The sequence below is a fragment of the Mustela lutreola genome, chromosome 3 (assembly GCF_030435805.1).
Source record: "Mustela lutreola isolate mMusLut2 chromosome 3, mMusLut2.pri, whole genome shotgun sequence".
Taxonomy (NCBI): Eukaryota; Metazoa; Chordata; class Mammalia; order Carnivora; family Mustelidae; genus Mustela; species Mustela lutreola.
Genome location: NC_081292.1, coordinates 152,210,128 through 152,227,470, shown reverse-complemented (window position 1 = coordinate 152,227,470; position 17,343 = coordinate 152,210,128). Strand labels below are relative to the sequence as shown.

Here is a 17,343-nt window from a genome sequence, read left to right as displayed (position 1 = left end):
ATGTTCACAAAATCTAAATACATTTAACTTCCTCATTAATCTATATTTGGCTAGTGATAGTGACCAAGCTTTCCCTACCAAAGATGGGTCAAGGCATTGGAGGTTGGGCATCAGTTTGTCCTAAACAACCATTCTAAGAACTTTTACTCTGAAGCCAGATCAGATTCTTCTTTAAAACAAAGTGCGCGCACACACACACACACACACACACACACACACACACATTATTTAACATTGAGTTTTCCAGATGAGTTCTAATTCAATAAATCAATTTTAATTCAAAATTCGAGACAACTGGAATCAGAAACATGAGTCATTTGGTGAGTAAACAGTGTAAGGAGGACAGAAAAAAAAATGAAATATCACTCATCCTTGTGGTGAGGGAACAGAAGGCTGGCTGAGGACAATGCAAAAGCTGACACCCTGAAACCTTCTCCCACCCTCACTCCTGGGGGTGCGACATTCTTTAGGAATCTCCCAATTATCTTAATGTTAATACCTTGCTAGAGGGAAAAACCCTGACAATGACAAGGCCTCAGGGCATCCAGTATCTTATAGGTCCTCTTAAGCATATGAAAGTTCTATTGAAACCTCCCTTTTTCCTTACCTCCCCAACACCCATCCTGCATAACCTGCCACCCCTCACATCCTGCTGGGGCAGCAGCTCTCTCTGCCCATGGGTCCTGTCCCCATGCTCTAATAAACCACTATTTTGCACCAACGATGTCTCAAGAATTCTTTCTTGGTCATGGGCTCTGGACTCCACCCAACTGAACCTCACCTATATTCTAAAACTTCATCATTTGGTCAGAAACTATTACCTAAATCCACTGAAAATAAAGTACATGGTTTTACAAGATCTAGGACATTCAAAACTACTTAGAGAAATTAAATTTCTACTTGATATTTCAGAAAGATTGCAGTGTTTTCCTTCTGCGTATTTCCCTGTTATTAATGTAGTTTCATTTCCCAGAACATATTACACTAAATTTCAAAACTTCTATAAAAGTTTTACAAGATTGTTTAGGAAATCCTTGCTCTTGGGTCCACCTTTCTTAGGTGCAGTTTGGCTATTGGACTTAAGTAATAAAGAATAATTTCCTAAGTGGAATTCCAAGGGAGTTAGACTTTTCATATTAACATAATTCAAAAGGCCTTAGAGGTCTTCAGAGGCAAGATAAAGGACATCTTAATATTCCTCTTACCATGATGGAGATGAGAAAAGTTTAGAGATCTCTGGGCATGTGTGGGGCACAAATGAGATTACCAGTCTGTTGGCCGTGGAACCTGAGGTCTTTGGACAGCTGCTGTTTCTCCTCCCCCTCCTCCCAGACTCCCTGCACAAGAGTGCCTCTTGTCACCAGAGCAAATGACAGACCTTTTTCTGAAGTGCTTTTTGGACTCGGGGCTATTGGCTTTGAAAGCTCTACCACATATAAACTTAAGCAGATTGATTCTTGAAAAGAATTTTTTTCTTAGAAAAAAATTGCTAATGTTTTTTTAAAAAAAAAAGTACCTCTAACTCCACTGTTCTCAAACTTGAAATGAACATGATGATTAGTGGGGAGCTGGTTTAAATGCAGATTACAGGGGCTATTTCCAGCAATTTTAGAAACAGACGGGGATGAGAAACCTTATTTCCCATAGCACCCCGGATGATTCTGATTCAGGCAGTCCCCAGAGAGAGAGATTCCCAGTTTCACACTGTCTACACTCACTTGTGAGGAAGGACTGAAACTTCTGTCCGTCTTGATGGATGCTACAGGATGGCTGGTTCTCATCAGGCGGATGAGGGGCCTCTGATACTCGGCTCCAGCGGTTACCATGCTGTAGGCTGGGGGGACCACGGTGGTTTGTTTTTGCAGCAACTGTAAGATGGTCTGGATGTCGGCAGTCATTTGGGATTCAAGTCTGCGGGACAGACACAAATGGGGGAAGACAATCCGAAAACAGTCCAGGATCGCAAAGCATTTGAGAAAATTTCAGCACCACCAAGTAGAACTATGGCCCTGCTGTAAACAAGGATGACAGGAGAGGGAGCACGGAGATTCTCTCCTGGCTGATTGATGCTCACTTTCTGTGTCCCACTAATGGTTCTGATAAACACCGTTGCTTTCCTGCATCTACAATAAGATCTTCACAGAAAAGCAGCTCAGTTGAAATAGATGACATTTTTACTAATCTTTACTGATTTTAAATGTAAAACACACTGAGACTATTTTAAATCAGTAATCTGTTTTTTAATCAGGCTTTGCTGTTTCTTGTGAGCATTTTATTTATTCTTTAAAAATGGATTTGGCAGCACATTTCTTTCAGGGCTGTAGAAGTCAAGGAATTTCTTAGGTGTTTCAAATTTACATTACCTTTATTTTACCTTGCATCTCTTCTATTCATAGGATTGCATGTTATTCCTTTAGTGCTGTTAGATTCTTTATCATTAAGTGCTGTTAGATGCTAAATGCCTTTTCCATTCCTTTCTCATTTATAATTCCGGGACTTTTGTATTTAAGAAACGGACGAAATGTACAAGTTCACTTGCTTCTCTGACCCATCTGGCTTGCAAAATGCCAGTCTGATGATTTCTTCCTGCCAGATCTCATAAAGAGCCAACTGGTCTGTTAATTTCATTCTCATTTTAAAGTAAAATTCGAAGGAAAATAGCAAAATACAATAGGACTAACTTCCCCCTCTTTTTTTTTTTGCATGTGTTAACAGCGTTTTAAAAAAGGGAATTTTGTGGGCATAAGAACAGAAAATTAGGACCATATATCTCTTTAGAAAACCTTAACTCTTCACTCATTTGCACTATTTTGTTTCCAAATGAAAGCTGTAAGGAGAAGGTAAATCATACCAAAAATGTTAAAATCACAGACCTTAGAATCTGCATTTTAACAAGATCCCTAGGTGATTCCAAAGAACATTAAAGTTTGAGAAACTCTGTTTTAGAACCAAGTGTTAATGATTTCCCTAAAAATGTATATCTGTAGGTATAACATATAAATATATAAGAACCCTTCTTATGTAGACCTTTAACCCAACATATAGTTTAATTGGTCATTAAAGCAGAAAAGCAGCAGGAGTGAAAATGACTCAAGATAGACCATTTATTATCTGTTTTTTTTTTTTTTTTTTGCATTGTGTACTTAATATGAATATTTGAATGAACAAAATGGGGTTGTGATTCACAGGTCTATATTTGAACAGAATGTGGACATTAAATAGGACAGACCCAACTCTAGGAAATGTCCCAGGATTCTCACTCTACAAAGTCCAAGTTTGAATTGAGTTGTCCTCTTCAAACTTATTCTTTATACCTTTGCCTTCTGGAGTAAAGTGGAAGAAAGATGATGTTGGAGATCTCAGTGCTGTAAACATGTAATGTGTTGGATTTTAAATCCAAGAGAGGCTAAGTGGAGTTAGGACAGAAAATATTTGTGAAAAAATTGGGAGATAAACAGAAGTAAGTCAAAGTGAGAAATATGTCAAGGGACATACAGATGCTGGGACGATGTCAAAGGAGATGTCAAGAGAGATTTAATTGTACTTTTGAAAGGAAAATTTCATAGAATAATAACTAATGCAATCAAATAACAATTATTATTATTATTACTAATGGACAATTGCAAATTATACAGTCTTAGATGTGTGTGTCCTTAGGAGTTTACATTTAACAGTCCTAGGACATATTGAAAACATGTTTTCAGTAATCTTTCACTTATCCTGGCAGCAATGATTGGTACTGCTGACCAGGCAACAAAGGAGTCCTAAAATCTGAATTTTAGTCCTGAAGAAAGGACTAAAGGAAGTACATGTAAAGTAGGAGGAACACCAATAATAGAAGTAAAGTTCATTGCCTGTCAGATTTTACCTAACTGTTTACTTCTTGAGCATATATAGTTTCAATATATCATATCTTAGTCTTAAAACATCTTTGCAGGTGTGTATGAGTCAAAGATAGAAACTGAGGCTGGAGAAGCTTCAATGACTTGACCCAGTTATCCTGTACATAGTGAAGTAGCAGAGTTATGGCTCTAATCTAGGCTAACTGCAAGTGTTTTGCTAAAGAAATCACTGCTGTCCCTGTCATTCACCCATTTACTCACTCGCTTTAATAGCTCCTCAACAAGTTGAACACATACACCATGTCCTGGCAGTAAAGAAATGGGCAGTTATTTTCTCTAAGTCACAGAAATCAAAGAATTCAAGTTCAGAGATCACACATATCAATTTTTATGTTTATACAGTATACAGTTTTATGTATCTTGTAACTAAAGGATCAATGTGACTTGGCATAAATAATAGGGAGAGTAAAAAAGCAAATGTATCAATTAAGCAACTTAATAGGTTTCCCTGACCATTAATAAGTATTATAATGGGAAGTTCTTAAACTTGAACCAGGATTACTGACCCTAAGAAAATGATAGGCTGTTTTAATGTTCTCAGATATGTTTTAATTTGACAAGACCTGCAGTTAAAATTTAGGAATGGGATATGAACCTTATCACCAGGAGATTTTAAATTCAATTAAAATCCATGAAAAGATAAAAATACAAAATAAATCTTTAGTTCATGCAGTATTTTCCTACCTTTGGTTGACATTAACAAATTTATTTCAATTCACAAATTTGTCAATTTTCTAATTGTCTGTTTCAATTCCTGATTAACTTGTGATAGCAATGTATATGTGTGCGTACACACATTTCATGTGCTTACTATATTGTTTGACACTGTTCATTTTTGAATTAAAACAATAAACAGCATGGATAAAACAATTAAAACAATAAACAGCATGGATAAAACACACAAGAAACATTAAGGAAAGATTAAGTAAACCAGTAGCTTATGGGGTATACACAAAATTCCTGGGATGTGTTCAGTATAGATCATGAGTAAGCAAGTAGCTTGCCAGATGTGGACAGAATTCCTCAGCTGTATAGAGACAGCATGTGCATAACCTGTAAGACATGCCAAAGATAGAATAGAAATATGATGCAACAAACCAGAGTGTGGCTTATACAGATAGAGACAGAAAGGATGAATTATTCTCACGTCATCTCTGGAAAGAGAACTGGCCCCCCCACGACCTAAATTTGGCCATTCAGAGATGACACACAGCAGAGGCTCATCTGGCTCTATCTGTGTTTTACCTACAAAAAGCAAATACAACCTAAGGCTGTTGAGTAGAATAAGTGGAAAGCCATAGCTGTGGCCAGGTGTACCTAGCCTTACATCTCTGTGAACGAACAAGTGTGGGCCATTGGGATAGAAGGAATTTTTTGTCTGTGGACCTTCTGTGTCAACCTCAACTCTGTCTGGTCCTAGTAACCACACCTCAGGGCAGGGTGATTCAGCACGTATGAACATTGCGTCAATCGGAATTCAGCTGTAGTGGGCTTCTTTTATGCTATGCTTGTATTTATTAGAAATGTGTTAATTACCTCTTCTCGCTCTTCTCATCTCATTGTATGTTTTACATTGGTTTAGTAAATTATGTGATTTGAACATTTTAGTTTCATCGGTGAAGTATTCGGTCTGTGACCACTGCCTTGCTTGGTGGTGTACCCGGAGGCTACCTTTGAATCAAGGTCAGCTCCCATATGAAATACTACTCACACAGCTATATCATACTCATTCATTTTTTTTTTTTCCTGAATCTCAGCGATCAATTTAATCTTAAGAAGTCCACACAGAGTTGGGTTAAGGAATTCCATCCCCCCTAAAACCAAAATTTATTCTTCATCTCAATTGGGTATAGATCAACGATGGAGGAAAAGTGGAGAAGACCTGGGCTTCGACTCTGTGGTATTTCTAATTCAATCACATTATTGAGAAGCTTTCTGAATAACCATATGTTTAAATAATTTTGTCTATACTGAAAAAAAAATGCCGTAACACATAACTAAGTTACCAGAAACAACCAAAAAGCATAAAAGCAGGATGCAAAGAGGGTGTTAGTAAACAAGCTAAATATGAATTATTCTGAGGAAAAAGGAGTTTTCTTCAGCAGCTGGTGTGGGTGATATACTAATTTTATGACAAGTAAAGAAAAAATAGGATTTATGTTGCCAGAATCATGAAGTTTCTAAATAAATGCTCCTTGCAACGCAGATTAATAATTCTGTCAACTTCTAGTCTTACTTTAAATAAGTAAGCATATGTGAAATATATGAGATTATGGTAGTAGGAATTTGCTAGTTGCAAGGGGAAAACCATAGCCAACCAAGGGCCTGGGGGATGTCCTCCCTTTGCCTCACTATTGCTTATACCTGTTAAGCTGTTCTTGAAGCAGATCTAATCTTTGCTCCACTTCCCCATAAGTGAGGTCACTTTCGGTTTCCGAGATCCCCCAGGCAGCTCGCTGGAGTGCTGAGGTGCTTGACTCATCAGCCTGAGTCTGCGCATGTTCCCAGCTTCTTGTGTCGGCGATATCTGTGGGAAACACCAAGATGGGTATCAACTTCTTCAGGTGCCCCTTTGCATCAGCACACACAGACATCCTCAGGATGAGCAGGAAAGGATCTCAGAGTATAAGCCCGGAACCAGAGAGCCAGAGTGATTCGAGGACCTGTCCAGGGGCCACCACCGACGGACCGCTGAGCCCTACCGTCCTCACCCTGCCTGCCACCTCCTCTGCCCTTTTTCACATGAATAAAAACATAGAGACGGTCGTGAGCTTTGAATACGATTTTGTTGCAGATTAGAGAGCAGTGATTTTCGCTTCTGGATTTGGGAAGAAAGAACATAGCTTGCTCCTGTAGACATACCTCGTTTTATTGCCTCGCTTTGTTGAACCTCACAGACACCGGTTTCTATACGACCAGTGCTCTGACCCGTGAGCTAGGGAGCCTTCTCCTGATACTGGTTTTTACGGAGCAAAGGTTTGCAGCAATCCCGTAAAGATCAAGTCTATGGGCACCATGTTTCCAACAGCCTTTGCTCACTGTCTCTGTGTCATATTTTGGTAATTCTTGCAATGTTTTGAACTTCTTCATTACAGATTTGTAATGAGTGATTACAACTCTCTGAGAGCTCAGATAATGGTCAGCACATTCTAGCAATACAGTATTTTTTTTTTTAAAGATTTTATTTATTTATTTGAGAGAGAGACAGTGAGGGAGGGTATGAAAGGTGAGAAAGTCAGAGGGAAAAGCAGACTCTCCATGGAGCTGGGAGCCCAATGTGGGAATCGATCCTGGGACTCCGGGAACATGACCTGAGCTGAAGGCAGTTGCTTAACCAACTGAACCACCCAGGTACCCAGCAATACAGTATTTTTAAATGAAGGTATTGCACATTATTTTTAAAGACAGAATGCAATGGCACATTTAATAGACTACAGTACAGTGTGAACAAAGAACAAATTTGACTCTTTTTATTGTAAAAGTAACTTTTTTTTTTTTTTTTTTTTGCACTTGTCTGGAACAGACCTTGCAATACCTCTGAGGCATAGTTGTATGTATGGCTTCGCCTTGGATTGAAGGTTTTGGGAGCTGTTCTCCAGGATAATTAGCATACTTCAGAGTGAGCCCAGGGAGAGAGCCATGGAAAAGTTCTGACTTTCAGGAGCTTTTCTTACGCCAACCCAACTCAAAGTAGAGCCATCAAAGATGGCCAGGGGTGGTAAAGGTCCTATAGTCCCATGATGCTATTGCATGTTTTTATCTTTCCTTGTAGCTCCTTCTGCACTGTCCTTTCTTATATCCATATTAATTTCCAATACACTTTCTTGTCGTTCTTTTATTTAGAATATTTTTATGTCGCTATACTTGAAACTTCCCACTTATCTGCTCGAGTCCACTTTTCAAAGGCTCTGAGGCTCTGTTATGTACCAGAGACACTCTGCTAAATGTGGAGGAATTACCGGCAAAGAATACCCAGGCCCCACACTTGAAGAATCTGGTAGCAAGGTTCTGATCATTTCTCATACCGTTGATGAATCTCCTTTTAATTTTTGGCTTCTTGTACAATCTGTATTTGCAAGTTATCAATATTGGAGGGCAAATATAATCTCTTACTTTTCCTCTCATTTTTATCATACACTGTGATGGCTCTTCTTCTGCTTTCTTTCCCTCTACATTTTCCATATCCACATAAGAGCTTAAAATGATTTAGGCTTGGAAAATAAAAACCTAGAAAAAATACTAGTGGAGTTGGGAGTTTATTTCAGACGTAAAGAAGTGACATCTTCTCCTCATTGGGAGGGCTGGTAGGAGGAAAAGAGTATCTAAAAGTGGTCTTCATTTTCCATGGAAATAGATTTGAATTACAGAAAGTGATTTTGGTTTGATAGAAAAACTTTTTTTACTTTTTTCTTTTTCTTTTTTTTTTTTTTTTGGACACTAGCTATGATTAAACACTGACAAAAGTTATGTAAAGTTAAGGAATTTATATCCTCAGCTATTTAAAAAAATGGGTAGAAAGTAACGATTTGGGAAGATTAGGTATGATTCTAGAAATAGGGAGCAGGATTTGCAGGCTTCTTGCAGTCCCTTCCTTTCCTGCAGTTTCTCCCAAAGTACAGTCAACTCAAAACCTCTCCTTTCTCCAAGAAACAGAGAAAGCCTCTGTACTCTTTCTTCTATCATTATGTCTTTACCATTGAATCCACAGAAATTTCTCTAATGATATCGTTATGTCTTTACCATTGAATCCACAGAAATTTCTCTAATGAGGTGCCTACAATTGCTGCCTCAACTGGGTGAAGCCCTACCAAAGGAATTAGTACCTCCGAAGACAGCATTAGAAAAACAGAAGGTCAAGTTTCCCTGTTCTGTAGAAATGGCTATCAGATCTCATAGGGGTTGTTAAGAATTCCAGAATGGTTCTTTGTGATTAAGGAAGGCTTCCTTAGCCTATGGGATCCTGGTGTTTTCTTTTGTCTTTTAAAGGTACAGAATATAATTCCTTTTGATTTTACCAAATAAAACAAAATGAAAATGAACATAGAAAAACCATATTGCTGAAGTTTAGAGCAACGTATCAGCCGATTTTCACTGGAAAGTATGACTTACTATTCATAGACTTGTAACTCCATTCAAAATGAAAAACAACAATATAATGTCTTAGTACAGGAGGTTTGCAATGTTGGAGCAGCAATCCCAAACATTTAGAGCACACATATAATGGTTTGGTGATGCCAGTGCTTGTCCCTGTCTAGCCACCTGCTAGCCGGTTACTATAGGAATCTAGAGAAGACAGTAAGAATTGGTGAGATGGAAGTTACATATAATGCTCAGAAGTTTTGTGTCAAGAAAGCTTACAGAATTTCTGCCTATGCTTAACAGCTCTCTCGTTCACAAATCATATATAATAAATTGATTTTTAAATAACAATGGTGAATCACATGCATGAATTATGTAGGATTATATTCTTTAACACTCTAGGAAAAAAAAACTGATTATCTTCTCAGCAGAAATGAATAAAATGTAAACTATTAGACAGAAGCTTCCTTGATTATAATTTACTTTTTTATTAAGGTCTGGATATGCATGATTGGCTTGTTTAACAGCAATATAGAAGAAAAAAGTTCAAAGGGGAAATCCTGGTTAGTGGTCTTAATCAAAATGAACATCCTTGTAGACAGTTTCTAAATATATCTCAGAAAGAATCTGTACTTGGTTGCCTTGGAAAATGTTGCTATAGTTGCAAGACACATTTCTGGAAATGGATGAAGAGAAAGTAAACTTTTACTGTGCTCTGGGTACCCATTTTTTCTAGAGTTAACTTTTGACTTCAATCTAAGTAGGATCAGAATCCACTTAATTTGCTTTTTTTCTTTTCAGTTTTACCAAAAAGGTGCTCTTCTGTTAGGTTCAGCATGGCAAGTGCAGGAATGTTAGTAAATGAAATTTCCTACTGATAAAATAAAATTTGTGGGATTTAATAGTTTGCCCTGCAACTGTTGGAGTTGTACCCTACACAGTATTCAATTTCTTGAACATCCCGTAGTATGTCACCTTAACAAATCATTAAGGGATAAAATTTACCATGAATGAAGTTCTGGAATTCTCCATTGGTTGGCCAGATTAATTAACCAGGTTAACTATGTGTCACACTGGTCAACTCTGTATGACATCAATTATTTTATTCAATTGACATGAATATTTAGCTATGCATTTTCATTCAAGGTAAGGACTTAGTATTTAAATAGGGACTGAGTTGTACATTTTCGGAAATTAAAAATTTGTAGATATTAAAATTATTTGTTAGGATACTTTTTTTTTTAACCCTGCATGAAGAATAGCTAATTAAAAATAATTGGAAGAAGCGGCCAAGAAAAATACAAAATGAAGGGCATGGGAACTCACTGTCAGCAAGAGTCATTACAGAGTCAAATAAAGTCCCAAAAATACATCTTTAATGACTTGTCACTTGAGACTCCAAAACTCAAGAAGAAAACAATAAAAAGTACTTTAAAAAAAAATCAGGTCCACATTCTGCTGACTTTTGGAGAGTAGAGATGGTTTAGTGAGCTCTTCAGAACTTCTGACTGCCATAATACAACCTTTTCCTATTTTTAGTACTTCCCAGAATCCGATTTCATAAATAACTAAAATGGGACATTTGGTAATCACATCTAATATTCCATTCTTCCATTGTGATAAATGAGGCACTATTTTCATTCGCTTCATCAAGATTTTAAATTGTCCCGAGAACATTTGCATATATTCTTAGCTTACTTCAACATGGGGTCATTGCAAAAGCTGATTTGATAGCATAGGGAAAGTAACTCTGGAAAAATGTGAAGCCTAAACATCCTAGATTCAATAAACTACTGTTGTCAGATATAGTCACTTCAAAAAATGGTGACAAAGTTAGGTAATATTTATTTATTCTGGGCCATCATTTTGCTATCTTGCCAGACCAAGACCATTTTCCTTTTATTTCTGTTATATTCTTTTGATTGTTTTTGGACTATACATTCTTTATCTCTACGTTTTTATATATCCATTTGTACATATGCATTTTATATATACATTCAGTGATTAAAAACTTACAAAGTAAAATCTATGAGAAACTACTAAACTGAGTTAGGGATTTTATTTCAGAGAAAGTGATTTATGCATGTTACCTTGTTCAATAATGACAATCAATTAGTTGGTTAGAAAATGTTATTCTGTTTGAAAGATGAGCAAGCTGAGCTTAGTGGGGTCTGTCAAGTCACTTATTCAAAGACATAAAGGGAGCAAGTGAAAAAAGCAAATAAAGGGAGCTGGGGTTGGAACCCAAGCAGTCTGACCCACACCTGTTCTTGAACCCACCTAAAAAGGTTAGAGTTAATGAGATCTACAGCTCTAGCTCCCATTTTGCTGAGTTAATTGTTGCTCCTGTGATAGTTCTTACCTTTTCCTGTTTCACATCCTTTAGAGCAAATTTGCATACATTAATCAAACATCATTCTCCGTCTCATGCATCTTTTCTACAATAAAACCCATATATTTGTGTATGCCTTCTCGTAGAGATGTTAAACAAATGTGTTTAAATGAGTTGGGTAAAGAACATGATTTATTTAGGGGCATTTCTCCCTGAAAACTGAAATTCTTTTTGGTGTTTTTTGTACTGTTACCATATTGGCCAAGAAAATGACTGGGTTGGGGGTGAGGAGTGGGTACAGTGGTTCTTATACATATATAAGAATTAACTGGTTAGCTCTCTTGAAATACTCAGTAATCCCGACTCCCTGTCAGAATCGTTACAATAGACCTTCCCACGATGTTCTATGTGGCATTATGTTAACTCTCACTACCACAAAAACCTCTTACGCTATCAATGTTTAGGAGTAATTAACACTTTTCCAGATTTACACAAATGCTTTATACATGACCTGAGATCTGAACTCTGCAAATATTTCATGAAGTTGTAAACAGATTAAATTAATGTGTGTGAGTACAGTTCCTTGTTTGTGAGAAGGTGCCGTTTCACAATTAGCACCCAAGGGGGGCAATCTGATTCCTGATAACCTTGATTACCTTTGCAAGAATGACTTCTTTTATCTATGTGAATTCTTCCTGAGGTGGGTACTGTTTCTTCAAAATTGAGTCCAGCTGCTTTCCCCACTCCTGCAGGAGAATCTGCTATTCCTGAGAAGAGAGGCTTTTGTTCATCATCAATGGAGGAGATAAAAGATGAAGATCTGCTTTTTTTCTCTTCAAAGTGCTTCTTGGAAATCTGATAATGTCTTATCGTATCTACAGAGTCTTCAAGACCATTTGCACTCTTCCCTTTGCCAAAATCTATCAAAAAAATTATTGTATAGGAGATAATCAAACGTGAGGTTCTATGCACATTATATTTCCTAACGATACATAAACTACATTTTTAATAGTTGTGTTCTTTAAATAACTGTAACAGAGAATTTTCTTTAGGGGCATCTGGGTGGCTCAGTTGGTTAGGTGTCTGCCTTCAGCTTGGGTCATGATCCCAGAGTCCTGGGATCAAGTCTTGCATCCCTGCATTGGAGTCCCTGTTCAGTGGGGAAGCCTGTTTCTCCCTCTCCTCCTGCATGCTCCTCCCCCTGTTTGTGTTCTTTCCCTCTCTTTCTGTCAAATAAACAAGTAAAATCTTTCAAAAAAATAAAAATAAAAAATAATTTTATTGAAAACCACCAGGAAAGTTGTTTATTCTCTTTTCCCCATTGAGAATGTAGCTACTTAAGGAAAATCTTTTTTTGATTTAAAGTCATTAGATTATCTTAATGAAATACGCTGTGGTAGAATTAAAGGAATATCTGCAGTATTAATAATGTTTACATCTCAGAATAAAAACCCTGTAATTTATAACCTTATTTATACATGTTCAATAGTCCTTTGTATTCTTAAAATCTGGTCCACTGTCGCTTTAAGGAAATGAAAAAAGGAGGGAAAATGTGTCCTAATTCTAAAATATCATGATTATGCAGGCTGTTTGTTTTTAGCCGCATGTCCTCTCATGTGGCAGCCAGTCATGTGTTGCGAAGGTCACAACCAGAAGCTTCCTTGTAGTGAAGGCTGACGGGATGAATTTCAACCTTAGTTCAGTATATATGTAATGGCCTTGACATTCCAAGAAGTTTGGTAGTGTAGCATACTGCAAAGAATATAAAGCTTAAATACAGTAATTAAGGTGGGTTTACCTAATCACATTAAAGCCAGTAGTGCATATTTGCTGTTTTATACTGAAATGTCAGGATAATTTTAGCCCTGACGGTTGTTTTAGAATATATTTCAGCAGGAAAAACTCAAAAAGACAAATCCCAGAACTTATTTCCATTAGTGTCCTGGGGAGACAATATAATTCTCCATCTGGTAACTGCTAATAACTAACTAACACAACTCTAGAAGGTGTAGTATTTTTTAGAGAAATGGTTAAGATAGTGTCCCCATCTACTCTATGCCTGGTTGTGCTTAGTCTCTTATTTATAGAAGTCCAAATGAGCTGATTTAAGCCACTCCAGAGAAACTTCCAATTATTTAAAAAATATGTATCATGATTTAAAATACGAGAAGCCAGAAAACAGCCCAAGGTAAAAATGAAGAGAGTTAAAAATCAACTTTATGGGTGCCTGGGTGGCTCAGTGGGTTAGGTGTCCTACTCTTGATTTTAGCTCAAGTCATGGTCTCAGGGCCATGATATTAAACCCACATGGGGCTGTGAGTTCAGTGGAGTCTGCTTCAGATTCTCTCCCTCTCCCCTGCCCCTCCCCTGCTTGTGCTGGTGCACCCGTGCATGCACACACACTCTCTCTCTCATATAAATAAATAAATCTTTTTTAAAAATCAAGTTTATGTGAAATTGTTATTAAGGAGTTAGTTTATATCCTATCAATTAAATGTAGCAAAAACTGATTGTTTAATTTATTTTCTTTAAAATTTCATGCTTACTCAGTGATTTTATCATTGCTGAGAAGATCACAGACCTTTCCAGTTTCCCTTCCTTCCTTCCTTCTTTCCTTTTTTGAGAGAGAGAGATCGAGAGAGAGAGAGAGAGAGCACGTGCGAGAGAACACCCAATGCAGGGCTGGATCTCAAGATCCTGACAGATAATGACCTGAGGCAAAACCAAGAGTCAGCTGGCTGCTTAATTGAGCCACCCAAGCACCCCTACCAGTTTCTAGAACTGTGGACACATTGGTTGCTCAACATCACTTACATTTCCCCACTCAACCACTAATGTAATTGGCTGTAAATTTTCAGATCAGCATTTCCTTTTCTCTCCAATGTCCCTGACACAGTCCTCCTTAAACTTCTCAAGTTCATTATTATCATCTCATCCTCTGTTTTCTTTGGTTTTAATTTCTTCCCTCTTGAAAATTTGGTCCATGTTCCCGATTTTATAAGCATATCTCATTCCTCAAAAAAGAATCATTTCCAATTTTATGGTAGTAAATGTAAGGGGGGTGGGTAAAGCTTCACTGCTCTAACTTGTCCTCACACCTGCTTAGTGACTTCCTGCTCCTGAGTACACCTTTGTGCAGTTTGGGTACCAGTGGGATTTGAGTCAGTGCAGGCTTCTCATCTTCCTGAGAATGCCTTTCTTTTAACCATGGCATGGAGTCTTTTCCGGTATACTCAAATGTAAACTGAATTAACCATTACTTCGTATGCCTCCAATCCAAGTATGGAGAGTGCTAACATGGATCTCTGCAATGAATGTACATCACAAATTATGCAACATTTTGTCTTTTTGGCTTGAGAGGTCTTAGGAGTTCTCTGTAGACTTTTCAGTCCTCACACATAGTAAAATGTTCTGTCCTACCTGCCACCTGGGCCTTGCTCGGTCTTTGTTTACTAAGTATGACTTGATTTTGGATGCCAAGGGACAAACCCATCAGTTGAGAGATATTTTTCAGTTGAATTATAACTTGTTGATTTTAACTCAGGACAAATATTCACAAAATGTGGTGAATGAGGGATCATGATTTCATTCTCTAATAAAATGGAACAGATTACTTTATATACATAGTCTCTAAATTCTATAATAACAATTCCAGGTAAAAGCAGAATCACAAGAGAAGAAGAAAGAGTCTAATATCCTTGAACTGTTCTAATTCATAAGGAGAGTTACTCTACATTTATTTCTGTGTTCATTGCCCCTGGATGATGAACCAGCTGCTTCCCGGAACCCAGGCCACACGGACAGTTTCTTTAATGCAGCCTCGCTGCAGCCATGGTTTTCTATTCCTTATTAGAGAAATCAAAACTTCATATTCTATCACTGAAAATCAAAGTTGAAATGACAATCTATTTGTGGATTAAAAATCGAAACTGCTCAGGGTTAGGCTGGAGGTTGGCTGAGGGAATACATGAAATTAGGCTAAAATGCATTATAATTAGCCTCCAGGTACCTCTAGATTTTGATGGGCTGTTCCATTTCTGCCTTCTTCTAGTTTAAGTGAATTATTTGATAGATATTAAATAGTATTGGGTACTGTTAATTCTTGATACTAATTTTTTTCTTAAGGCTATTCTTATCCTAAGTAGAAATAGTATTCTACAGGCAGTAAGGGAAGGGAGTTTTTACTTTTTCTCTTTTGTTGGAAGTGAGATTGTATAATCACTCCTGTTAGCCATCATTATACAAAGAAAAATTTTCATCTGTTTAATTAAACCTCAAATTTGCTTTCTGATTTAGATGATTAAAAACTTTTTTTTTTTTTAATTCCTTGTTTCTGGAGGTTGATAGTTCACCTCCTCACAATTCTAAAGCATTTGTGTTTTACCCTGTGGATGTCTCTCTGGGTTCAGACTGAATTCAAGAGCACAGGACAAGAGTGTCCTGATGGAGTAGTTGACCCATCCATCTTAAGAATGATAATGTAACATTCTTCTATTTCAAACAATCTAGGAACAAATGCTTCCTCACTCCATCTTTTATGGAGCCTTTATTTCAGATTAATTACCATTTTTATTTTTCAGACTCAGTAGATAGATCCAAATTTTGGTCAAAGAGAGGCACTTAGTGTGTCCTGCCCTGTCAGCATTTGACACTGGATTTCCTACTGGTAACAGTTTTGAAATAAACTGAGCATTTAGGACCAGAAGCATTTTAAAAAAATGTTATTTCATTAAAAATAGAGTTCTAAAATAAATTTCTTCAATTGATTTCAAATACCTTAGTTCCTCTCTAGCTTCAAGGAATGTTAAAAGGGGACCAATGTTATTTTTTTATACAAATTCAAGATAAAAACATTTAAACTATCTTAAAAAATTAAAGCAAATTACATTTATGTATCACTAAAGTGGACATTAAAAGCTAAGCATTATTTGTTATTGGAGAAGATGTTCCTAAGAGATGCCAAAATATAATACCAACATTTTTAAGGCTTAAATTAATAGAATTAAACCACTTTGATTACAAAAGTAGGTTCAACAATGTATATATTTACTCCATACTTCAGTAATTTTCATACTACTATACTACTTTGATACTGCATTTTCTGTCCATAGAAAGAGTTGTGCAGAATATTCCAAATATTCGGTCACAAAACCCCTATCAGTTAAAAGATACGTGTGTGTGTGTGTGTGTGTGTGTATGTGTGTGTGTATCTTATGTGTTATTATACATGCTATTATACTAATATATTATGTATAATATATAATGGTATAATAATATAAACTGTATGCAACATAAAATCTTAAATTATTATTCCTATCACCCAATGAGTGAATCATATTGGTATACTCTGAAGTAAGTACAATCCAACTTTGAAGACTACTTAGAGACAACTTGTTTGGCATTTTCCAAATGAGTTTACCTCATTTACTTCTGTTCTGCCCAACCATTTTATTTTATTTTTAAAGATTTATTTATTTGACAGACAGAGATCACAAACAGAGTAGCAGGTAGAGAGAGAGGGAGGAGCAGGCTCCCCCCTGGCAGAGAGCCCGATGTGGGGCTCGATCCCAGGACCCTGGGATCATGACCTGAGCCCAAGGCAGAGGTTTTAACCCACTAAGCCACCCAGGTGCCCCTGCCCAACCATATTAATAACAAAGGCCATTAAATAGGTCACTGAAGCATCATTCTTGTTCTTCACTTTCTGAAACAATGACTTTACTTCCATCTCAGGAACTGTAGGACCTCTTTCTACAATGGCCTTAGTTAAAGTTGGGCAGTTCCAGGGCACTTCCAGTCCAGAATTTGAAGAAAGAAAAGAACTACTTGAAGATTAAATGAACAAACAAACAACAAGAGGTCCTCAAATTTACAGCTAAACTAACAACTTTCTCTTGTTGAGAAGCAGGTTTATTTCATCAGAAGAAATGGGAGGCTCATGAGGGCAAAGCACCTTCATCAACAAATTAATTTTAAGAGATAAGTGATCCACAATGCTAACTTCTATTTTGTTCAAGTCAGCTTGCCAGA

The 17,343-nt window shown here is 37.0% G+C and overlaps 1 protein-coding gene across 1 annotated transcript in view; it reads right to left on the bottom strand.

The window, feature by feature from the left end:
• The window catches only part of KCNH7 (potassium voltage-gated channel subfamily H member 7), a 505,381-nt gene that overhangs the window by 3,183 nt on the left and 484,855 nt on the right, over window positions 1-17,343 (bottom strand). Inside the window, exons 13-15 of the mRNA XM_059167165.1 lie at window positions 11,970-12,233; window positions 6,267-6,429; window positions 1,719-1,911 (exon numbers count right to left, since the gene is read on the bottom strand). Of these exons, the coding sequence (XP_059023148.1) occupies window positions 1,719-1,911; window positions 6,267-6,429; window positions 11,970-12,233 (620 nt within the window). The remainder of the gene's footprint in view (window positions 1-1,718; window positions 1,912-6,266; window positions 6,430-11,969; window positions 12,234-17,343) is intronic.